The sequence below is a fragment of the Acartia tonsa genome, chromosome 15, assembly GCF_053477335.1.
Source record: "Acartia tonsa isolate MP-2025a chromosome 15, ASM5347733v1, whole genome shotgun sequence".
In the NCBI taxonomy this organism is placed as follows: domain Eukaryota; kingdom Metazoa; phylum Arthropoda; class Copepoda; order Calanoida; family Acartiidae; genus Acartia; species Acartia tonsa.
Window position 1 is genome coordinate 17,455,632 of NC_137274.1, and position 26,432 is coordinate 17,482,063.

The window sequence follows — 26,432 nt, forward strand, 5'->3', positions numbered from 1 at the left end:
ACAAATAGACAGATACACACCACAAGCCCACAAAATAACACACACACACACATCTGTGATCTAAAAGTATTAGACAATGGCCAGTAGATTGATGTACATCCCCAATGATGATACACAAAATTACCACTTCTGTAGATTAAGATTAGTATATGAAACGTATGATCACTTAACATAACAAACCTTCGAATTAAAATTTACCAAAGTTAAGCCAACGACTAAGAAAACGTTATTATGAAACTTTGGGGACTAGTGTAAAAAAAACAAACAAAGTCTTTAAGATAAGCTCTTCTCTTTTAAAAGTTTGAATTGTCGAAAATTGTTTAATCTAAACGCTTTTTAAAATTAAAAAAAAAATAACTTCATCAATAATAAAAATTAACGGATTTATTATAATTTATTTAGAAGATTTTTCATAACAAATATAATTAATGGAAGAAATAAAAATGGAAGCAGGAGCCCTAGGAAAATGGGGATAGATGTCACAGTTTTTGGCCTACCTATTCTATTGACGTCATAGTAGAAAGGGAAGAGAAAGGAAAGGGGGAAAGAAATGCCCTACAAAAGAGATGGGGTATAGGGTATTTCCTGATGTTAGGTAGGCCAAAAGCAGTGACATCTATCCCCATTTTGCTAGGACACTATAGACAGCTATGGTGAAATGTAGTTTGAAGTCAGGCCTTCATAATTTCAATTTTATAGTTGGAGGGGGGGGGGGGGGGCGGGGGTTGACACCCCCCTTCTGCACAACTAAGGTCTTGAAGTGGCTGTATGGTGACCTCCTGAGTTATTAAAGTTCATAATTCACTTTCTCTGTCTGTCTGTCCGTCATTCTGTCTGTCTGTCAGTCTGCAACGCTGTGGGGGGGGGGGGATAAAAATGATTATTTTCTCTGTCCCTTTTTGAGATAGGTTGCTATTATTTAGTGAAGATAAAAAGCATCTTGCAACTTTCTTGGTCCGTCGGTCTGTCGGTCATGTATGTAATACTAACAGCCATGCTCCTAGAGGCATCTCGGGTGTACTTGAGGGGGGGGGGGTTAAATTCGACAATTTATTTTTCTATTTTAGATTTTTTTAAAACAAATAGGGGGTCTTCTTTTTAGGGGGGTGGGTAATTTTTTCTATGATAATACCCTCCCCAAAAATTATTAACCTTCCTAGGACCTATGAGAAGCTACCCTGTAAAGGAGAACCATATAGAGGTCCAGTGATCACACACACACAGATCCTATTACTTTATAATAAGGTTGTATCTAATATAAAGTCTCTTGCTAAGAATTAAAGTGTGTAAATATTTATCGAGTATGGCTTTGAAACCGATTAATATCCGCTGGATTTGACCTGGTTCTCAGCCATACTGAAGTATTAGACAATGTTCCACGAATAATAAAATAAAAATCATAAAATTCATATCGGTTTTGTTAGCCAGGGCCTTCATTTCAATTTCCGCGGAAAGCTGTCCATAATACGCTCCGATATCATTAAGTAAGTACGTCAATTAATCGTCCATTGTCTTATCCCTTCAGATCCCTGACTTTAATGAACTTTCCTTGAATAGTAGCTCCAGGTTTCAGGATATCTTTACTCTGATCCTGGTTCATACAAAGATGTTGTTTTCTTTATTGATACTAGCGACTACGCCCCCTAGAAGCCTCTAGGGGCACTTATGGAATTTTGTTGACATTTTATTATTGATTTAAGAGAAAAAGTTACAAAAAAATTTTTTGGGGGGAGGGGGATTTTTTCTCTAGGGGCGATTTTTATTGGGAGGGTGGTGGTACCCTCCCATAAAAGAGATATATATCTTTTTAACGCTGTAAAGGAGAACCATATCGGTTCATCTTTAGCGATATCCTTTGGTACAAACAAACAAACAGACAGTTAGTCCTAACTGTGCAATTTGTAGGGTAATGAGTTTCATCTGTTTGTGGGCCAAGGCATTTCCCCTACTCTAACTATTTATGTCGAACACCTGACATAACAGCAGTAAGAACTATTTTTAACAGATATACTTATTACGCGGTGTCGGCCCGAGATTTAAAACTAATACCTCCTCAACGACGAGCGGATGCGCTACGTGTTAAGCCAAGGTCGTGGGTTAACACATAAATAGCGAGTGAAGGTTATTCCACCAGAGAGATGGGACAATAGACTGTTTATTACACTAGTCCCCAAAGTTTTATAATAACGTTTTCTTATTCGTTGGCTCAACATCTTTGGTGACTTCAGTAAATTTTGATTGGTTGATTCATAAAGTTGAGTGTTTTAACCACAAATTTAATCAACAGAAGGGGTAATTTTGTTTATCAGCATTGGGTATGTACATGAATTTATTGGCTATTGTCTTATCCCTTTAGATCTCCATGCTATAACTCCATCTTTGCCTGCAGGGGCTCAGCCTCGTTCACACCATTCTGTCTTCCTCCATCTGAACTACCCCTAAAATTAAAAAAAAAATCAAGAGATGAATTAGTTATTTCTCGCATCGCATTATAAACAGCTTTCCGCGGATATAGAATGATTGTACATTTTTATATTCGTAGATAGCTGGATATAATACGATGCTAGACATAGTTTTGTCTAATGGATGAGAACGTGTTCCTATCCACCGGATTCGAATGAATACAAGAATAGTTATTTCTCGTATCGTATTATAAACGGCTTTCCGCGGATATAGAATGTACAATTATAAGATTAAAACTAGTTTTCTAGCCCCGAGGTGCCGGAGGCACCGGCTAAAAAAACTGGTTTTAATCTTATGATTGTACATTTCTATATTCGTAGAAAACTGGATATAATACGATGCTAGACATAGTTTTTTCGTATTCATGAGAACCGGTTCCTATCCACCGGATTCAAATGAATACGAGAAAAAGATTTAAAAATTTAAATTTTGTTTGTCCTAAATTTTTTCGCATATGTTTAGGTGTCGCTCTTAGCTCACTCATAGAATGTTTAAGTAAAAGTCGTCGGTAATATAAAGAACTAGAGTTGGCTCGATAGAACTATATCGCTATTGGCTAGTTTTCTATAAGTACATATCTATTTATCTATTTCTCAATAAATTAATTTTCCTCCCCCGCCATTACTATCTAAAAGAAAGAGTTCAATATTCAATACTTTATTATAAATATTTGATTTTAAAAAGATTTTTTAAATTATATTTTTTTTCACATTACCATCACCAAAGGGTTAATATGATTAAAATTTTAGTTTTAATATTTGAACACGAAGGAAGTGTCGCCACAATCGAATTCTTTTAAAACAGAGTTTTCTTAAATTTACTATATTATGAACGCATAGTTTTTGTTTATTAAATGAAGATTAAATGCTTCAAAATAATTCAAATAGCAACATGAAGTAAAAAACTTAATTAATTCCATAAACAAATAGAATAAAGGTCTTATTGCTTTGGTCAATGAGAGTTTATTATGGATTATTGGAGCACTATGAGTATTAAACAGCCTACTATTGGAAGAATCGAACTCATTTATAGACGTTTATTTCCTATACAGATCTGTCATGGATCTTGATGCAATAAAGCAGGCCGTTTTGTAAATGTTAAAAATTGGAAGATTTCATTAAATAAAAGTAATCGCAAATATACTTAGTAAATAATTAAAAATAAGATCAATTTTAAATATAAACTATCCGTAAAAGAATGAAACATGTCTATATGTCTTTCTGTCTGTCTATGCTTCTCTCATTCATTACACTCTGCCTCCCTCCATCTGAACTACCCCTAAAATGCAAAAAAGATATTCAAGGCCTGCATAACTCTTAGTAAACCAGTATGAAGATTTTTAAAAATTAAGTCTATATGTCTGTCTGTATGTATGTCTTTCTGTATGTCTGTCTGTTTGTCTACATATCTGTCTGCCTGCCTGTATATCAAAATGTTTTTATGTCTGTCTGTCTCATTGTCTGCCTGTATGTTTGTCTTTCTGTGTGTCTGTCTGTCTGTATTTCTGTCTGTTTGTATATCTATCTGTCTGTTTGACTGTTTGTCTGTCTGTTTGTCTGTCTGTTTGTCTGTCTGTTTGTCTGTCTGTTTGTCTGTCTGTTTGTCTGTTTGTTTGTCTGTCTGTTTGTCTGTCTGTTTGTCTGTCTGTTTGTCTGTCTGTTTGTCTGTCTGTCTGTCTGTTTGTCTGTCTGTTTGTCTGTCTGTTTGTCTGTCTGTTTGTCTGTCTGTTTGTCTGTCTGTTTATCTGTATGTTTGTCTTTCTGTGTGTCTGTCTGTCTGTGTGTCTGTCTGTTTGTATATCTATCTGTCTGTTCTTTCTGTCTGTTTGACTGTTTGTCTGTCTGCCTGTTTGTCTGTCAGACAGATTTTGTGACTTTAGCTACTCACCGAATAAATGTTTGACTGATTTACTGAATAATGACTTTCTGTCTATCCGTCAGACTAACTTTAACTGACTGAATAAATAACTTACAGAAAAGACTGTCTTTCTCTGTCTGTCTGTATAACTGACTTACTAAATAAAAGACTGTCATTCTCTCTGTCTATCTTTCATTGTATTATAAACACCTTTCCATGGATATCAAAATGAAAAATTATAAGATTAGCTCCATGGGTCCGAACTGGTTTTAATCATAAGATTGTACATTTTTATATTCGTAGAAAGCTGGATATAAATACAATGCTAGACATAGTTTTTTCGTATGGATGAGAACTGGTTCCTATCCACCGGATTCAAATGAATACGAGAAATTATATTATTACTAGGGTTTGGCCAGATATTTATTTGGCTAATGACGGATATCCAGCTGATTTCAAATGTCAGATATCCGGTATCCGGCCGAATAACCAGCCAATGTTTCCAGAATTATGAAAAAATTAACTTACGTTGCAAAGCAGAGCTTGTTGTTTTTCTTAGCATAGCAGACAACTCCCAGGGTGACAAGGATAATAATGATGAGGACAATGACAACAATGATGATGATGAGAGTTGTGTTACTACCAACAGGTTCTGGTTATTAGTTTACTATAGAATTGTACCATTCATTTATCACAATGGATAAGGGATAAGACAAATATGTACATTGTACATCAAACAAAATTACCCCTTTTTAAAATTAACTAGCGGCTTCGCCCCTAGCCTCTAAGGGCTTTGCCCCAAGAAGAGATCAAAAAAAAATTTAGGCGAAATTCGTAAAAAGGACCAAGGAAATCTTTTGCAAAAAAAAATGGAGGGGAGATTTTTTTATTTTTGGGGGGGTTGGGGGTGTCCCATCCCCCAATAAAATAGCCTAAAACCACCACAGGACCAGTAGGTATATTCCCTGAAGAGTATAATCCGATCGGTTCAGTGGTTACTGAGATATTAAGCTTCAGACGGACGGACGGACGAACAGACACACATCAAGCTACTTTAAATTATAGATAGTTGAAATCTTTATAAAATTTAAACTTAATTAACCATCCAATCAAAATTCAATAAAGTCCCAAAAGTTGTTAAGCCAACAAATGAGAAAACGTTATTATTAGACTTTGGGGACAAGTGTAATAAACAGCCCAATGTCAAAGAAATGGTATAATTTTGAGAGAAAAATTGTTAAAACAAGCCAAAATATAATTTGGTTCTATGTGAAATTTGTTGTCTGCTAGTAAATGTGTTCACTATTTCCATTAATATTTGTTTGCTTCGGTCACAAAAAATTCAGCGGCATTATGTGCACTAGTCTCCAAAGTCTTTAAAATTAGCCAAAATAAGAAAAGTTGCACAAGTCCCAGTTCCCAAAGTCCAAGATAATCTATCTCATTACTAAGGTGCAATTCTATGGTGTCTATCAGGGATATATACTAATATAGGATTGGGACAATTGATCTAAAATTTCTTGCCTGTCATTGACTTTGGGTAGGGGAACTAATTATTATGGTGCAATTCTATGGTATCTCTACCTAACATATCCACGCCAAAGCTTGAAAAATTGACTTTGATTGGTTCCTTACCCATCAACTCATCTTTAGTTTTCACCTAAATAATATACAATGAAAAATGGCATCTAGTGCAGTTCACAATAAATATTTCTGATATCGGTAATCTCAAAATATCTATAATCTTTAATGGCTGCTAGCTGCCAAATGGCTGAACCTACATGTCATGCCTGCACACTGAATTAAGCAACATAATAAGGAGTAAAAAAGTTTTAATAGCCAATGCAATTTGACAATAGTCAATTTTACAATGTGTTGCCCCCCAACAACAAAAAATCATGTATGGGTTTTGTGATTTTTTATTCAAATTAATTTTGTTGGTGGTACAAGCTTACTAAATTTGCTTACCCGCACACTGAAACTGCTTTCAGCATTCCTCTGAGTAGCATTCACAATCTGAAGAATTGAGGTATACTTGCTAGGTCTACTCATTTCTAAGATTGTTCAAAATCATTGATATCATAGCAGACAATAATTGATATGTCGCCTTTTTTTCTGTTATGTTCTTAATGTGCAAAAATATTGCAAATTTGGCAAAAAATACCTCATTAAGCACTGAAAGACCCCCCTTACCTTATTTTTGTAATAAATTGAAAATAAAGGGGGGGGGGTGTGGGGAGTGTGGAGAGTCTAGGTCAGGTATTGTTAGAATATAATTGGTGCTAAGTATCCACCATGGGTTAGATATAAGGAAAACACTACCCTCCCCACCCCCATTTTCAATTTTGTCCTAAAAAAGGATCTATAAAAGAAAAAACATAAAAATGTATGTCAATTAAAATTAGATAAAATTCTTTGTATTATTTTTTTTCTTGAAACATTTTGTTGCAAATACCTAATCTTTAAGTTCAATTTTTATATTTCATGGACAATCATTAAATTTCTTCAATTAATATTTATTCTAAGAACTACATTTCCTTTGAAACTGATTAATATCCAGTGGATTAGAACAGGTTCTCAGTCATAGCATCGTATTATATCCAGATTTCTATGAATTACTAAAATGTACAATCCTAAGATTAAAACCAGTTTTTATATCCGGGGAAGGCTGTTTATAATATGATGAAATAAATAATTATTAATGATTTTAAATTCCTTGATATTGAGCAGGATACCAAACATAGTTCTCAAATCTTTGGTTCTCCTGGCTAGATAACATCACAATTAAAACAAAAATCAGACTTCTATCTCTCATAGTATGGGAGAAAATTTCATATTTGTTAATTGACTTGAACAGACAGACTGAGAAACCCAGGAAGGGAGGGGACTTTAGGCTGTTTTTGTACAATAATCCCAAAGTCTTATTATAGTTTTCTTATATGTTATGTTAACAACTTTTGGGACTTTATTAAATTTTAATTGTTTGGTTGGTTAAGTTTGGTGTCCTAATGTTTCAAACACTAATTATAATCTACAGAAAAAGTAGTTTTGCATATCATCATTGGGGATGTACATATATTTGTCAGCTCTTGTTCTTTCCTTTTAGATCTCTGGAGAAACCTCCAAAAAAAAACAAGATTGTAGTAATGTAAAAATAGTTACAGATAGCTATTATTAAACATAATAGAATTTTCCTTTTGCTTTCAATCTTTGCATGATGATTCTTGTGACTGTTTAGACGATTTAGAAAGCATAACAACTCTATTATAGTTACCAGAAAGTCTATACTTTAGCCATTTAAACCATGCTGATTTTTAAAATTCTTAGCAAAATATTTTTTGCCAAGAATATTTTTATCCTTTGTATCTGATTTTAGGAGTAACGATTCCTAGGACAAAAGGTACAATAACATAAGCAAACTATTTCTATAATAAGTCCTAAAACTGTACATATGACCTTAAACAGTATCCTGTATTTAATCAATTTTGAAAATTTGTACACAATCTTTACATAATCCTTACACAATCCTTACTTTGCTTTTATGGAAGTTGTCATCCTTGTTTTTGTTTATAATTGTGTTGTGACCTGAGTTCCACAATATTCTGTCCTCCCTATCACAAAATATATTTCATGGTAATTTTGGGCATAAAACAGGAATAGTATAGATATAGAATTCTGGTGTGATTAATCAGAGCTGGAGTAAAATCTGAACATAAAAAAGATAAAAAATGGTAATAACATGTAAATATTGCAAAGAATAGTATAGACTTATAGTCACAAAAAAAATTATTAAATGTATTTACATTTAATGAAGAGCTTACATTATTAATTCAGTCAAGGGCAAGTTGGTTAAAGTAAACAATACTTATTTATTGAAAAAAAACACCATTTTTAAATTAAAGTACAAGCATAACTCTGCCTTTACAAAAAAAAGGAGCTTTTCTATAATTTAGATACATATGTCTGTATGGGATAGCTATAATTGTTGAAATTACGCATGTTAGAATTGTCTTATCAACTTCAAACTTTTTAGGATAATTCCTGAAATAGTTAGGTATGATTTTCAAGGCTCACGAATAAATGAAACATATATTTCCTGGATCATCCAAATAACATCTGGCTCAGAACTGCTCTGTATCTCAACACTAAAATAATGAGTAAGTTTGGTCTGCTAGGAGCATAGTAAATTCAATGGCATTCTGCACTAGTTTTCATTATTTTATGTAAGGAATAAGTAAGGATTATGTAAGGATTAATTAAGGATTGCAAAGGATTTTGTAAGTATTTTGTAAAGATTATGTAAAGATAATATGAGGATTATGTAAGATTCTTATAGGGAGTATATAAGGATTATGAATGGATTATGTAAGGATAAATTCTTAGGATTTTGAAAGGATTGTCAAGGATTGTTTTAGGATCAAATAAGGATTATGTAGCGACTATGTAAGGAGTAAGTAAGGATTACATAAGGAATATGTAAGAATCAAGTAATGATTACATGAGAATTTTAGAAGTAATAAATAAGTATTTTTTTGCATTATGTAATCAAGGATTAGGTATCTAAGGATAATGTAAGGATTATCTTAGGATTAAGGTAATGATTTTATGGGGATTAATTAATGTGTATGTAAGGATAAATTAAGGATTATGTAAGAATTACCTAAAGATTAAGTATAGATTTTATGGGGATTAAGTAAGGGTAAACTAAGGATCATATAAAAATTACGTAAGTATCATGCAAGTATTATCTAAGGATTAATAATAATTACCTTATATTAACAGTTTGTCCTTCTTTAGATTGGATAATAGTCTTTTGATAAATGTTCAGATGATTAACCTACAATTTTTCAATCCATTTTTTGTGAGGAGAGAAAGTTGCTCAAAAAATCAGCATGTGCATCATAAAAATGAGGGATTATCTATCTCTTTTGTAGGGGTTTTCTTTCACCACTCCTCCTCTCCTCATCCCTCATTTTTATGACGTCAGAATTTTTTTTGAGCGACTTTCTCTCCTCACTGTATTTTTGTACATATTCTACTTTTGATTATAAAATTAATTGTATGGTTTTTATTTTAATATTTGTGGAAAATTGTCTGTAATTTGATGCTAGACATGATTTTTTAGTATGGCTAATTCACCAATCAGTTTCAAAGCCATACTAGAAAATGTGTAAAAATAGAAATATTTTTGGATCATGTAAAGAAGAAGAAGCTTTTACAAAACAAGGAAGAAATTAAGATTTGACCTCATATGAGCTAGGTATGAGCTAGACCCGATGTTAAGGTGTCTATAGAAGTGTCTTGGTATGCCTTACAAATAACTTCACACAACCTAGGGTCTATCTCTGATATTTCAAATACTTTTTAATCGTACAAAGTGCAAAATACTCAAACACAGTACTTGAAATATCAGCTTTTATAAAAAAAAATACAAATGGACGGATTAAGAATAGGACAGATAGACATACCTTAATTATAGAGCAGCTGAACTACTAAAAACCAGAGAGAAAATAAAAAAATGATTGAATCCTGAACCTTAAGATCCAAAGTTTCAGCTTTTGTATAAATTACATTTCCATACAGATCTCTCTAAAAAGAATGTAAGGATTAATTAAGGTACAGTAGGGTTGGTCGATTTTGGAAATTTTTTGGAGACCAAAGCGGAAACTTGCACATGATTTTTTAAAGTATATTACACCTCTGGATTATTTAAAATTTATCTTAAGTCTAAAAACCAATGGCTACCACACATACAATTGTATAGCTAATTGAATTCAAAAATGTATTGAGCTACATATTTATTTATTCATAACTATGGCTTCATGGTGCTTCCAGAAAAGGCCTTGAGAAGTAGAATCAGGAACTTTTATTTCAAAATATCTCGTTCCTAGCCTTAGAAATGACTAAAAAAAACACCATTTTATTTTAGGATTGACCAACTTTTAGAGGTCTTTTGAGAGCTAAGAACAAGATTGTTTGAATCGGACAAAAGTTTCTAATTCTTCAGAATATGCGTATGGATATATGTATGTACGGATTATGTCAGAATAAACACTTGTAGCCTGTCAAAAATGAATAAGCAGAATATATGTGTGAGTCTAAACAAAATTGTAATTAAATTTGTTGCAAAACTGCTTAAGTACTCTTTAAGAAGTTGATTATAGAGATGCCTTGATTATACTATCTTGGGATCAAAATTATTGGTTGAAAAATTTAGACACTTAAAGAGGATTGAACTAAATATACCAAGAAATAAAAAACATTCTTAACATTTCTAGGCCAATGTCTTCTCCCTCCATGATTAAATATAATTAAACCAGGAATTCAAAGGGATAGGACAATGAACGGTAAATTGATGTTCATCCCCAATGATGATACACAAAATTCCCCTTGTGCAAATTACGATAAGGGGTTAAAACTTTGAGACACTCAACTTAATGAATCAACCAATCAAAATTCAACAAAAGTCCCCAATGTTGTGGAGCTAACGAATAAGTAAACGTTAATATAAAACTTTGAGGATGACTAGTGTAATAAACAGCCAAATTTCCCCTCCCTCCCTGCTTAAATCTAATGAGACCAAGAGAGAGAGGGGACAATGGGCTGTTTATTACAATAGTCCCCAAAGTTTTATAATAACATTTTCTTATTCGCTGGCTTGACAACTTTGGGGACATCAGTGAATTTTGATTGGTTGGTTTGATAAGTTCAGTGTTCAAACGTTTCAATTACTATTTTTGTGATAAAGAAGGGGTAATTTTGTGTGAGATTATTAGGGATGTACATAAATTTATCGGCCATTGTCTTATCCCTTTAGATCCCTGAATGAAACCTGTTCATAAATTGCCCAAATGGTTTGTCCATCCTCTTCAATCCTAGCAGCCTCTTCCAATCTCTCATCCAACCTCCACCTAACAATGATTATCTATAATACAAAGTAAAATGATGTCTGTCTGTCTGTACGTCTGTCTGTCCATCTGTCTGTCTGTCCGTCTGTCTGTCCACCTGCCCGTCTTTCTGTCTGTCAGTGTGTCCGTCTAAAGCTTAAGGTCTCGGTAACCGCTGAACCGAATGGGCTCTACTCTTCAGACCATATACCTACTGGTCCTGTGACACCCCCAAACCTCTCTCCCCGCCCCCCCCCCCCCAAAAAAAAAAATATACCCTCCGATTTTTTTAGGCAGGCAATCAAACTTTGGTGGTCAAACCAACCACTGTTTTTTAAATAACCTCTTGGGGCAAAGCCCCTAGAGGCTAGGGGCGAAGCCGCTAGTCACTTACTATCTATTTATTTATTCTGTTTAAACTTATTTATATGTTATTTACTAAGTATATTTGCGATAACTTTTATTAAATGAAATCTTCCAATTTTTAACATGTACAAAACGGCCTGCCTAATTGCTTCAAGATCCATGTTAGATCTATATAGGAAATAAATGTCTATAAACGAGCTCAAATTTTCCAAGGAATATTTGTTTAAAACTCATAGTGCCCCAATAATCCATAATAAACTCTCATTGCCCAGAACGATAAGACCCATTATTTTACTTTATTAAAAATAAATTCCATTTTTTAATTTCATGTTGCTATTTACCTTATATTGATGTATTTAATTTCTAATAATAAAAAAGAAAATTTTAACTTATAATATAATAAATTTAAGAAAACTCTGTTTTAAAAGAATTCGATTGTGGCGACATTTTGTGTGTTCAAATATTAAACTAAAATTGTAATCATCATTATTAACCCTTTGGTGATGGTAATGTAAAGAAAAAAATATAATTTAAAAAATATTTATAAAATCATTTAAATTATTAAATATTTACTTTCTTTTAGATAGTAATGCCGGGTGAGGAAAATAGATTTATTGAGAAATAGATATGCATATAGAAAACTAGCCAATAGGGAGATAATTATATCGAGCCAACTCTAGTATATTTATATATTCAATATAATTATCTGATTAAAATTTTATGTAGCTAGAAACCTGAAATATGTTTGTCCTAAACTAGTATTTTCAGCCTTTGCAACGGCCAAACCTTTTAATGAAATTACCAAATATGTGAATATGTGTAATACATATATATCTATCTACTAGAGTTGGCTCGATATAATTATCTCCCTATTGGCTAGTTTTCTATATGCATATCTATTTCTCAATAAATCTATTTTCCTCTAAAAGAAAGTAAATATTTAATAATTTAAATGATTTTTAAAAGATTTTTTTAAATTATATTTTTTCTTTACATTACCATCACCAAAGGGTTAATGATGATGATTACAATTTTAGTTTAATATTTGAACACACAAAATGTCGCCACAATCGAATTCTTTTAAAACATAGTTTTCTTAAATTTATCATATTATAAATTTAAATTTTCTTTTTTATGATTAGAAATTAAATACATCAATATAAGGTAAATAGCAACATGAAATGAAAAAAATGAATTTATTTTTAATAAAGTAAAATAATGGGTCTTATCGTTCTGGGCAATGAGAGTTTATTATGGATTATTGGAGCACTATGAGTTTTAATCATATATTCCTTGGAAAACTTGAGCTCGTTTATAGACATTTATTTCCTATATAGATCTGACATGGATCTTGAAGCAATTAAGCAGGCCGTTTTGTACATGTTAAAAATTGGAAGATTTCATTAAATAAAAGTAATCGCAAATATACTTAGTAAATAATTTCAGCCATCTATTTTCATTAGCAGCCGAGAAAATAATTAAGTAATTACAAACCAAGAATAAATCTAAAGGAAAAAATCACGAAACCTTTCATGTGTGATTGTAAATGATTATTATTATTTTTTGTTTTATGTCTGACAGACCTATCGTTGCAACGCCTCTCAAAGGGCGTTTAGTCGTATTTTCACCGAAGCTTTTGATGGGTTATTTTAGGTTTGGGTAGGTTAAGTTAGGTTAGGGTTAGAGCCCCTCGCAGGGGCTAAAATTATTGGAAAAGTTACTGTGAAAATACGACAAAACGCCCCTTAAGAGGTTTTGTCACGAAAGGGACTATACCCAAAAATTTAAATGCCCATTGGAACAGGGAATTTTCACAAAAAAAATCAGCTGCCTATTTAAATTAAATTAAATTTCTTCCATAGAGTTACTGACTGACAGAAAGATGAACAGACAGACAAAACAAAATTATAAAGTAACAGGATGTCTATTTGTCTGTGCCAAAGGATCTCGCTAACTGCTGAACCGATCGGGTTCTCCTTTACAGGGTAGCTTTTAAAAGGTTCTGGGAAGGTTTATAACTATTTTGGAGGAGGATAACACCACCCTCCCAAAAGGAATTGCCCCTAGAAGAAAATTACCCCCCAACAAAAACTAAATCTAATAAAAATTGGGTTATGAAATTCAACTCCCCCTTCCTCAATAAAACTTTGAAACGGGAAACTAGGATTATCAAGCGACCAAAATACTTAAAGTATACAAAACTAGCGGCTATGCCCCTAGAGGCCTATAGGGACACGTAAAATTGTTTCTTTTCAATTTATGTTGAAGACAGCTGTTTACCAAAATATTATTTTTACTGCTGGATGGTGTTAGTTATGTTATTAGCTAATTGCAAAAATCTCCGCATTGCGGCTATTTTTATTTTTGGCGTTTTTTGGCTGTAGAGGCCTCTAGGGGCGTTGCTGCTAATAAGAATACTTACATGTCATTTTCCATAGGGGTCACTTTATGTGAGGATTCTTCTTTTCTCTGACTAATCCATCATAATAAGCAATCAGGGATCTAAAGGGATAAGACAATGGCCTATAAATTGATGTTCACCCCCAATGATGATTACCCCCTCTAAAGTTATTGCTTGAAACGTTTGAACACTGAACTTAATGAGCCAACCAATCAAAATTAAATTAAAAGTCTCCAAACTTGTTAAGAAGAAAACCTTATTGCTCCATTAGAACATCCGGACAAAAGTTATAAAATCAAAGTGTTGGTTGTCTGATGGGGTGTTAATACCCAAGGTGGTTGGCACATGAATATCATTTGTCATTTTTAAGTTTCTACAATAGATATAGAAAGTGTAGATGCCCAAACAATTAATTAGACCAATAGGAACATAATCCAGGGACAATTCGACCACAATTTTGGTCAGAATGTGTACTTGGCTTGGAATAAAGGAAATATATTTATTTTTTATTTAAAATTTTCATTGCACAATGATAATAAACAAAATATGGGAATAGTCCCTTTTGTAACATCGCCCCATAAGGGGCGATTCGTCGTATTTTTAAAATGGCTTTTTATAGGTTATTTTAGGTTAGGTAAGGTTTATTGGGTTAGGTGATTGCCCCACAGGGTTAGGTAATTGGCACCGCAGGGTTAGAGCCCCCCGCAGGGGTTAGAAATAGCTACTGTGAAAAATAAGAAGAATCGCCCTATAAGGTGCGATGTTACGAAAGGTATTATACCCCAAAATATTCCTTTTATAGAAAATAATTATTGGTTGAAAAGTTTTGACACTAATTTTTGGAAAAACTTATCAATAATCAATAGATATATTTTTTGAGCCAACGAAGAAGATAATTTATTTATAAAACTTTGGGTACCAGTGTAATTTACAAACCAATGTCCCTTCCCTCCCAAAAATGTACCATCTAAGGTAATAAGTTTATTATGATAATATTCCTAGTTTCTTGGGTATCTCCAATCTTCCAGATAATATCACCCGCAGGTCTGGATACACAATCATTTTATTCATTTAATAAAGGGGTCTAAAGGTTAAGACAATGGTCAAGAAATTGATGCACATCCTTATTGATGATACACTAGATTAAAATTAGTGGTTGAAACGTTTGAACACTCAATTAAATAAAACAACAAATCAAAATTTAAAAGTTGTTAAGCTTATGAACAAGAAAACGTTATTATGAGACTTTGGGGACTAGTGTAATAAACAGCTCATTGTCCCCTCTATCTCTGCATTTAATACCTATATTTTAAGACACATTACAAACTTTCCCGATTTTGTATTACTTTTGAGGAACATGATTCCAGTTACGTCATATTTTTCTTTCCCGAAAAAGGGAATGGGGGAAGAAAATCTCTTCAAAAGAGATGGGGAAAACCCCCTTTTCTCCCATCTCTTTTTTCTTCCGCCCTTCCCTTTTTTTCTTTCCCCCTTCCCTTTTTCGGGAAAGAAAAATATGACGTAACTGGAATCATGTTCCTCAAAAGTAATACAAAATCGGGAAAGTTTGTAATGTGTCATATTTTAACAACAACTTTTATTACAGACAAACTACCAATTTTAAACATTTACAAGTCTATTGATTACATTAGTGGTTGAAACGGTTGAACACTCAACTTATTAAAACAACTAATTAAAACTCACTAAAGTCCCCAAAGTTGTTAAACTTACAAACAAGAAAACGTTATTATAAGACTGGGGACTAGTGTAATAAACAGCTCATTGTCCCTCTCTAATGGAATACACTATAATTTCATTCTTTTAATACCTATATTTGCGACAACTTTTATTACAGACAAACTTCAAATTTATATTTTTTTTATTTTATTAAGATCTATGACAGATCTATATAGGAATAGCTATTTCTCGCATAGTATTATAAACAGCTTTCTGCAGATTTAAAAATGTACAATTATAAGATTAAAACCAGTTTTTTTCAGCCTCAAGATGCCGAATATGAAAATTTAACCTTTTAAGAGCTTCTTTTATCAATAAATCAAAAATTCTTATTGCACAACAGGTTCTCACTCTATCAAAGCAGCAAAAGAATGTTATAAATTAACAATAGAATTAAAACAATATAATTTTACACATTTTACCATTTTGTAACTTTCATAAATAAAAATATTATGCAAATTTTTAGCAGTACTGAAATAACAAAATATTTCTATATTGGCTAAAAGTCTAAAGAACTTAATTTTTTTATAAATCAATGAATGAAATGATTTCCTAGCATGATCAGCAAAACAGTCCACAACAATTGTCTCTCCAACTTTAACTGTACCAGTAACATGTACAAATGTAAACTTAAATATCTCAGGAATCTAAAGGGATAAGACAATGGCCAATAAATAAGTGTATATCCCCAATGATGATACACAAAATTACCTCTTCTAAAGAGTACAATTAGTGTTTGAAATATTTGGATACTCAATAAACTAAATAAACCAGGAAATCAAAATTTAATAAAAGTTCCCAAAGTTGTTAAAGCAACGAATAAGAAAATGTTATTATAGGACATCGGGGACTAGTTGAATGAACAGCTCAATATCCACTCCCTCCTTGATGATATCTATTAGCTGCTACGCCCCTAGAGGGCTTTTGTCACTTGAATAAAGGGGGATGGGGGGAATAAATGAACCCTCAACTTTTGATTGTATTTTTTTAAAAAGAAATTATTTGTGATAAATTCTTTGAAAGCTAACTTTATTCAAAGAAATTCAACTATATATAACTTATATATTTTGTTATGTGCTTCACATTATACTTATAGAAAAACTTTTATTCTAAGATATGCCACAATTTATAGCTGACTCTTAATGCGAACAAAATAAAAAAAAATATGCCTGTACCAAGATCTGTAAAATGTTTCATCCAATGACATGTCTTGAATGTACCTTTAGTATTCTCCTATTGGCTGATTTGGACAGTATGGCTCAAGGGTATCTCTATTATTAATTTATACATTCCTGTGACAGTCCCATAGGTAGTGCATTCAAAATTTCCCTATAATAAGCAAAATATATTTATATATAAGTCTAAACAAAATTATAGGTAAATTTGTTGCAAAATTGCGTGAATACAGAATTTTGCTCTAGGACGTGTTTGATTAATGAGATGCTTTTATTTATATTGTAATTTTACTTAGCCTCATATATTTGTATTCTTCATTTGTCCTACCATTCCAGAGCTTCGCTTTTATGGATGTTGTCATCCTTGTTTTCTTATTTCTTGTCGTCTTTGTTGTAGTACTTCACCTGTGAGAAGACAATGAGCTCAGCTTGGGACTCCAACTCCTCGGAATCTGATATTTTTTTTTATTATCAAAATATCTTAAGCTAGCATACTGTATATAAGTATAAGGTAAATCTAAAAAAATATATTTGTGGGGAAATGTAGATGTCGTTGTCAATTCTATGATGTGTTGACCCTTAACGACAGCTGAAAGGCAACTATGCCTCTAGTAGTACTTTAAGTTGGGAGGGGGGGGGGGGGGTTGAATTTGACCTCCATCCCTTTTTAATATTGGTTTTAAAAAGAAAAAGTAAAAAAATCCCTCTCCCTCCAAAAAGTTAAAATTGGTTATAAACCTTACCAGAAGCTACCTTGTAAAGGAGAATCATATCAGTTCAGCAGTTAGTGAGATTTTTTAGTATTTATTTGATAGTGGCTTTTTGATATAAAGGTATACTGGCAGCTTATACCAACAATACAATTAATTCTATAAAAATCATGAAACATGAAAGCTGTTGTTGGAGGGCAACACATCTTAAAATTGACACTTTCTCCATTGACCCCCAAATAATATTTTAGATTTATTTTATTTGTTTGTTATACCTCATTTCTGGCCATAAAATGATATCTGACATAATGTGACAACTGACATAAATGTATACTTGACGAAAAATAACAGTTGACACAATTCAACATAAAAACAAGGATGACAACATCCATAAAAGCAAAGCTCTGGTATGAAAGGACAAGCAAACATTAACACTTGTAGAGTGTCAGAACTGAATAGGCAGATTATTAATGCATAAGTCTTAACAAAATTGTAACTAAGTTTGCTGCAAAACTGCTTTAATAATTATACTGTTTAAGGACATACTAACATTTTTAGGACATAATTTACAGAAGCTTTGCCTATAACATTAAACCTTGTTGTAATAGGAATCAGTATTCCAAAAATCAGAAGAACAGGATAATGTTGTCAAAAAAGTAAAAAATCTGCATGTTTTAAATGGACTTCTGGTAACAATTATAGAGTTGCTGTCCTTTCCAAGTTGTTCCTACCTGTTATAGGAATCATCATGCAAAGTTTGAAATTGATAGGACAATTCTAACCTGATCTAATTAACAAAAAGTGCGGATCTACTGCAGTTCACGGTAGAATATTGCTGGTAACTAATATTTCCAAAAATCTACCAGCAATATTTTACTGTGAACTGCAGTTGATCCAAATGAGCTAACTGTTTCGGACGGACGGACCAACCCTAATCATAGAAAAGCTGTGCCTGTTAAAAATAAGATTATTTGATATTTTCCTTGATTAGTGAGCCTGCAGGTCCAGTTGCCGTTGTGTTGAGCATGTACACCAGTTATTGTCAAACCACAGCTTAAACAGAGAAGTTGCTTTTGTAACAAAATTAAACCCATAATAGTTATTTAGCACCTCGTATTTTAAATATCTTTCCAAGGATATAAGGATGTACACTTATGAGATTTAAACCAGTTTTGTTAGCCCTGAATATGTCCTTTAACTTCATCCTGTATTTACACAATTATGCAGTGAATTTATGTACAATAATGTTTAGACTAACAAATTAATGTTAATTAAGTTTTGACACTTTACAAGTGTTCATGTTCATTTGTTCTATTATTTTAGAGCTTTGCTTTTGTGGATGTTGTCATCCTTGTTAAGCTTCATTCATATGGGGGTACTATTCCTCCCCCCCCCCCTTATAAATGTACAAACTTTGCTTCAGTACAGTTATATGGCCTGTATGAAAACAATGTGTGAATACACATTACTGCATACTTCCTACTTTTGGAAATTGTCATTACGAGAATTTTCATATGAATAAACATACCAATAAAATTTAAAATTTATCATTGTTGTTCTTTTTATGCATGTATAACACTCAAGAAAAAAAATCTAATCTAGTCTGAGTAGCTGTGTTTAGGGCACAGGAAAATGGGGATAGATGTCACAGCTTTTGGCCTATTAACGTAATATCAGAGGCAAAGTGAAAGAAACACCCTAGAAAAGAGATGGGATATTTCCTGATGTCAATAGAATAGGTAGGCCGAAAGCCGTGACATATATCCCAATTTTGCTAGTGCACTATAGACAGCTACCTAGTTTGAAATGTACAAACCTTGTTTCAGTAGAGTTATAGAACAGGTGGGGGTTGCTTCGTCCACCACATTGAGACATAGCCTAAAAAAAGCAGGGATCTAAAGGGATAGGACACTGACCAATGAATTAATCTACATCCCCAATTATTGCACACAAAATTACCCCTGTAAACTTTTTTACACACGCTTTTTTTATATTACTAATAGAATATTGTGACAGGGGAACTTTTATGGTCAATTTTTGTTGCTAATATAGTCCTTAGATACAGTCAATAGGTTAGTCCATGGTCAGGGGAGGGAAGGGGATATAGTCAAAAGGGACAGTTAAGAGGTATCTTTGTATTAGCCAGTTAGGAAAACATTTCATCATGGTATACAAGTACATCTTTTAGTATCCACGTATTCTATAACAATTGAATTGTAATTCATAATTCTCATTCATCAAAGGGGGATCAAATCCTCCAGTCTTTGGATAGGGAAATAAACTTGTTTAAATTTCATGTTGATATTTAATAAGATTATTTTTCAATATAGATCAACTGCATTTAAAATATTATTGAAGCGTAATTAGTTTTTAATCTATGTGATAAAGGTACTAGCAGTAATTTTTATATAGGGTTGATTCCCTTGGGATGATGGTGTTACCCTCTCAAAATAGTTAGAAACCTTCCCAGATCAATTGAGAAGCTAACCTGTTTAGGAGAACCATATTGGTTCAATGGTTAGCGAGATCCTTTGTTACACAAACATATATAGACACTAGGATATATAAGTTGGAAGGAATTTTAATGTTAAGGGGAGATTTGAAATCTGCATCAAATTTTAAGGATTTTTTTTTTATAAAATTCGGTTTTTGTAAAATTCTTTATTTAAAAGCGGAAATACAATTTAAGTTAATTTATTTTGACCAATAGGATAGGTGAATTAGAAACTACCTGAGCTCTAATTGGGTGAATGATGCACGACATTTAAGCTTTCCTATCAGAGCGCAGATAGTTATCAATTCACCTATCACAGATGTCAAAATTAATTAACTTAAATTGTATTTCCGCTTTTAGATAAAGAATTATACAAAAAACCAATTTTATAAAAAATCCTTAAAATTTGATGCAGTTTTCAAATCTCCCTCTTGAAGTTAATATACATATGTCAGAAAACTTTGTCTGGATGTCTCCATTTTCAATATCTCTAGGATGATTCAAGGTGGTCTAGACTCAACCCCAAAAAAGTACATTACCCTTTATTACTATGTGCCTTAAATAATTATTACCTGAGGCGGAATATTGTCACATGACTCCTCTCCATTGGTCTGATACCAAGAGCACGTGGTAAACTTATCAGCTGATTCACAGCTGTTCACAGGTAACAGGGTTGACAACTATTGTTTCCTTTAATTTAAGAAAGGGGCAGAGAAGTTTAAGAGCCAATCAATTGCAGTATTGCATTTTATCGGGACAATGTGCTGTTTATTACACTAGTCCCCAAAGTTTTATAATAATGTTTTCTTATTTGATAGCTTAACAACTTTGAGGACTTGAGTGAAGTTTGATTGGTTGGCTTATTCAGTGTTCAAATGTTTCAACCACTAATTTTCATGTACAGAAGGGGTAATTCTGTGTATCATCATTGGGGATATAAATCAATTTATTGGCCATTGTCTTATCCCTTTAGACCCGGTTATAAAGGGATAAGACAACACATCTGGATATTAAGTTAGTAATAGTTAGAACAGACAACCAATATTTTGATATCAGTTTGGATGTCCTAACTGTGCATGGTAATGAGTCGCGCTTGTTTATGGACCAAGGCATTCCCCGCACCTTGAATATTAGTGTCACGTGCCAGATTATGCAGCAGTAGGTATAATTTTTAGTGTCTTTAACTGAGATTTGACCCTATCAACTTCCTGACAACAAGCTGATGTGCTACGTGTTGAGCCACGGTTGTGGTGTAAATAAATAAAATATAATGATCATACTGCACCATTATTCAAAATTATGGAACATGCTCATGGCTACACCCATTGTTGAGTTATGATTTCAGGTTTTTGATTATTGACTATTGACTCTAGGGGTGTTGTGATGCTCCGGGTACAAGTCCTCTCCGCATCACCTTTGAACATATCGCCTAGGGTATCAACACCCATCAGACAACCAAACCTTTGATTGAACAACCTTTGTCTGAGAACTCCTAACTGTGCATGGTAATGAGCTGCGCCTGTTTTACTATTTATGTTGCGCATCTTACTTAGCAGCAGTAGGAACCATTTTTAACGTCTTTAGTTTTGAGGCGGTGTTGGACCGAGATTCGAACCTTCCTTACGACGAGCGGATTTGCTATGTGTTGAGCTATGGTCGCAGTTATAGGTTTTTGATTAAGAAGTTGTTAATCCTGCCTCAAGTGAACACTTTCTTCTAGTTTGGCCAGAGTTTTTTCAGGATTAACAGTAATCTCACCCCAACCCCTAGAAGTAATAAGAAGAATAATAGTTATTTCTTTCATCGTATTATAAACCGCTTTCTGATTAAAACCAGTTTTTTAGCCCCGTGGTGCCGAAGGTTTATAATACGATGCTAGACATAGTTTTTTCGTATGGATGAGAACCGGTTCCTATCCACCGGATTCAAATGAATACGAGAAAAATTAATAATATCAATTCCCAGGGATATAAAGGGATAAGACCATGGCCAATAAATTTATGTGCATCACCCATTGAGTTTACACAAAATTACCCTTTTCTCTAGATTAAAATTAGAGGTTAAAAACGTTAACTTTATGAACCAACCAATAAAATTCATCAAAAGTCTTCAAAGTTGTTAATCCAATGAAAAGAATGGTAATTATAAAACTTTGGGGACTTGTGTAGTAAACAGCTCAATGTCCCCACCCTCCCTGGTCTTGGACGATCCTAAAAGTTAAGATTTCCTTTTTCTTACATAATCTAAGGAAAACTAAACTAGAAAATTGTATAGGATTGGACAGGAATAAGGTATAGCCAACAAGTGAAATAAATCTAACATAATATTTTAGACAGCTGAAATATCGTATATGCTTCATCATTTTTTTTCGAATTAATTTCGTATTTATTAGCTGATGATTTGGCTTACTATTGATAATTTTTATGACCCAAATTTTTCCCCTTATATAAAAAAAACTAGCGGCTACGCCCCCTAGAAGCCTCCAGGGGCACTTAAGGTAGGATAGGGAAAAGTTGACTTCATCCCATTTTAAATTTGAGTTTCAACAGAGTAAAAAATATTTTTTTTGGGGGGGGTGAGGACACCCTCCCCAAAAATAGTTTAAACCATCCCAGGACCTATAATAAGCTTAAGGACAGACAAAAAACGCTTACTACTTTATATAATAGGATTTTAGAAAAACTAAAATTTTTATCCATCTATTTTTCATAATTAGATGTTTTACTAAAACCTTTTATAGGGGCTATAAATTATATGACGTCATACTGGCCTACCATTGATCAATAAAAATGTATACTGGCCTATCATTGGTCATTGGTATTGTATTATGTCATTTTTTTATAGTCACTATAAAAAGCTTCTACTTTATTTGATACTAACGGCTACGCCCCTAGAGGCCTCTAGTGGCACTTTAAATATTTGGTTTTTTTTTGGTTGAAGTCCCTATGATACATATCTGTATTGTGTTGAAATCTCTGCGTAAGATTTTTTTTGAGATTTCTCTTGGGTACCCTCCCTCAAAATAGTTATAAAGCTTCCCAGGACCTATGAGAAACTACCCTGTTAAGGAGAACCCGATCGGTTCAGTGGTTAGCGCGAGATCATTAGGTACAAACAAACAGACAGACAAACAGACAGAAAAACAGACAGAAAAACAGACAGAAAAACAGACAGAAAAACAGACAGACAAACAGACAGACAAACAGACAGACAAACAGACAGACAAACATACAGACAAACAGACAGACAAATAGACAGACAAACACACATCATGTTACTTTATTATAAGGATTAGATATTTTATAAGATTGCTACGGCTATAACATTTAGGGACCTTGATTTTAGCTTACTTTGACCCCTCCACCACCAAAAAAAAAACAACTAATGGCTGATATTAAGAAATATTTTTTATAGAATTAAAGGAAGCCTGCAAGAAATACACCTAAGTTTTGTATTTCGAAGCTGCCTAAAAAAAATGACAAAAATACAATACAAATGACAAATGATAGGCCAGTATAAATTTTAAAATCAGTCAATTGCACTGTGTACAGGCCTATCATTGGTCATTTATTTTGTATGACATCATTTTCTATTAGGCACTATCAGCTGCTTCTTGTTTTTCTTACAGGCTCCCTTTAATTACAGTTACAGCACTGTAGTAAAAAATAAAAACAAGGATGACAGTATTCATTAGTATGTAAAGATCTAGTTAAATATTTTAAAATCTGCACAGACAGAAATCTAATAAAATTATTAAAAGCAAAGCTTTTCTATAATTAGAATGGGTCCGTCCGTCCGTCCGGAACGGATAGCTCTTTTCGTTAATTTAGGCATGTTAGAGTTGTTCTATCGATTCAAACTTTGCATAGTGATTCCTGTAGTAGTTAGGTACAATTTAGAAAGCGTAGCAAATCTATAATAATTACCAGAATGTCCGTACGTTCATTATAAAAATGTCGTTTTTTAACTTTTTTAACAACAAATCTTTATATGATATAAATATCTTATTGAACTGATTTTGAGAATACTGATTTCTAGGACAACAAAGTACATTGTTATAAGCGAGGTATTTCTATAATCAAGTCCTCAAAATGTAAGTATATCCTTAAACATTATCCTGTATTTCAGCAGTGTTTGACAAATTTACTTACCTTTTTTTTTGATTTTTATACTTTTATATACCTACTGATTAATGAGTTTTGACACTCTACAAGTGTTAATGTTTGTTTGTAAAACCGTTTCAGAGCTTCGCTTTTATGGATGTTGTCATCCATGTTATTTGTAATCTTAAATGGATGCTGTGAGTATTGGTTCAAAAAATATGACGTAACAAAAAAAATTAGCCAATGAGAGGCCGTTATTGACCAATGGCGGCAATGGTAGTGGACTCTCATTGGCTAATTTTTTTTGTTACGTCATATTTTTTGCACCAATACTCACAGCATCCATTCTACCTCAAATAGCCGCCAAGAAAAAAATTTTCTAGCTACAGTTGGACGGACATTTCAAATGATTGAGCAGCTTTGCTATTAAAATGCACCAAAACTATCTTCTCGAGAAAGTTAAGTATTTTTTCAGTATGGCTGCGAAACCGAGTGATATCCGCTGGAATAGAACCGGTTCTCAGCCATGCTGAAAAATCATGAATAGCACCGTATTACAGCAAATTTTCCACAGATATTAAAATTCTAAAATTGATACTAGTTTTGTTAGCCCGGACTTTCGGTCCCTTGTTGCCCAAAAAATTTGTTTTAATCCTATGATTTTTTATTTTAATATCTGCGGAGGGCTGTGTATAATATGATGCGATTAATGTCTACTATAATACAATATTTTTTTTCAGTATGACTTAAAACCGGTTTTAATCCAGTGAAAACAAATTGTAAAAATTGTCCACAAACCAATGGATATAGGATATACATGGATATATTGACAGGGGAAAATTTGTCATCAATTTAGCTTGCTAATATGGACCTCATTTATTGGTCAGTTCGCTCATCAAGTAGAAGGGGATGGGGTATTATTGGTATCATTATTATAGCCAGCTGCAATCATTACTTTATTAGAGTACATAAAAATCTGGTGCAACATCCAAGTAATAATTAACAAACCTTGTAAAATCCGCGGCGAGTATAAAAATTATAAAAACAGTTATTTGTAACATTTTAAATGAATAACTATTTACCAATAACTGAAAAGATAAGGAATTTTATATTAGTAAAATAGTATTCTTACCCATGGATCCTAAAGGATAAGACAATGGTCGAAATATTAATATAAACCCAATGATAATGCATAAAATTACCCCTTCTGTAGATTACAGTTAGTGGTTAAAACGTTTGGACACTCAACTTGATGAATCAACCAATCAAAATACAATCAAAGTCCAGTCCCCAAAGTTGTTAAGCTAAAGTATAAGAAAACGATATTACAAAACTTTGGGGACTAGTGTAATAAACAGCCCATTGTACCAGTAACATAAATTCCTATGACCCCTCCCTCCCTAAATCTTATCTCTCATATAGTTGTGGCCAACAGTAGTTCCCAAAGTTTTATAACATTTTCTTATTCATTGGCTTAATAACTTTGGGGACTTTTACTGATTTTTAATTTGTTAAATGTCTAAGCGTTTCATTTGTAATCAATAGAAGGGGTAATTATGTGTATCATCATTGGGGGATATGCATCAATTTTATCGGCCATTGTCTTATCCCTTTAGCTCCCTGCTTATCTCTAACATAGTCATATAGCTAACAGTATTCTCATAATTTAGCAAAATTCTTATAATAAAATAACAGGATGTTTGTCTGTTTGCCTGTCTGTACCGAAAGATCTCGCCGAACCGATATGGTTCTCCATTACAGGGTAGCTTTTATAGGTCCTGAGAAGGTTTATGATTATTTTGGGAAGAGGTTAACACCAACCTCCCAAGAAAAAAATTCCTTCCCCCTCAAGGGCCCCCAAGAGGCCTCTAGGGGCGTAGCCGCTAATAAACAAAAAAAAGACGTAAAAAGGTGTTTGAACATATGTAAACAGCAAAAAGGAACAAAAATGGGAGAGAACTCTTAGACCACCCCAAAAAAATCTTTTTTTCTCTTTTCGCCATTTGATTCTAAAGATATTCTTCACTGTTGTTTCACAGAACTAGGCCCCTAGAGGCTTCTAGGGGCACATGAGAAAGGGGAAGTTGAATCCCAAAACGCATTTTTCCCTAAAATATTTATAAATTCAGTACAGACAAACAACCTTTTACTTTAATATAAGGACTAGCGGCTTCGCCCCTAGCCTCTTTATATTTTAAAGAAAATTTTTAAAAAAATGGAGGGGGGTGTATTCGACTCC

The 26,432-nt window shown here is 33.0% G+C and overlaps 2 protein-coding genes across 2 annotated transcripts; both read right to left on the reverse strand.

Annotated features, from left to right (window-relative positions):
- Positions 1–374: 374 nt before the first annotated feature.
- On the reverse strand, positions 375–14,113 carry LOC145307155 (uncharacterized). Its single transcript, XM_080149509.1, has 13 exons — positions 13,996–14,113; positions 11,153–11,231; positions 9,856–9,909; positions 9,090–9,157; positions 8,416–8,465; positions 7,906–7,930; positions 7,036–7,088; positions 6,289–6,374; positions 5,905–5,980; positions 4,849–4,972; positions 2,384–2,438; positions 1,547–1,591; positions 375–777 (listed from the first exon to the last, which is right to left on the reverse strand). The coding sequence occupies exons 1-13, from the start codon at positions 14,007–14,009 to the stop codon at positions 748–750; spliced, it is 759 nt and encodes a 252-aa protein (XP_080005635.1). The 5' UTR covers positions 14,010–14,113; the 3' UTR covers positions 375–747.
- An 828-nt stretch (positions 14,114–14,941) lies between these two features.
- LOC145306960 (uncharacterized) lies at positions 14,942–25,279 on the reverse strand. Its single transcript, XM_080149301.1, has 9 exons — positions 25,202–25,279; positions 21,788–21,856; positions 20,663–20,744; positions 19,413–19,474; positions 18,579–18,649; positions 17,292–17,338; positions 17,004–17,040; positions 16,264–16,312; positions 14,942–15,020 (listed from the first exon to the last, which is right to left on the reverse strand). Exons 1-9 carry the CDS (start codon positions 25,252–25,254, stop codon positions 14,942–14,944), a joined length of 549 nt encoding a protein of 182 aa, XP_080005427.1. The 5' UTR covers positions 25,255–25,279.
- Between the last annotated feature and the right edge of the window lie 1,153 nt (positions 25,280–26,432).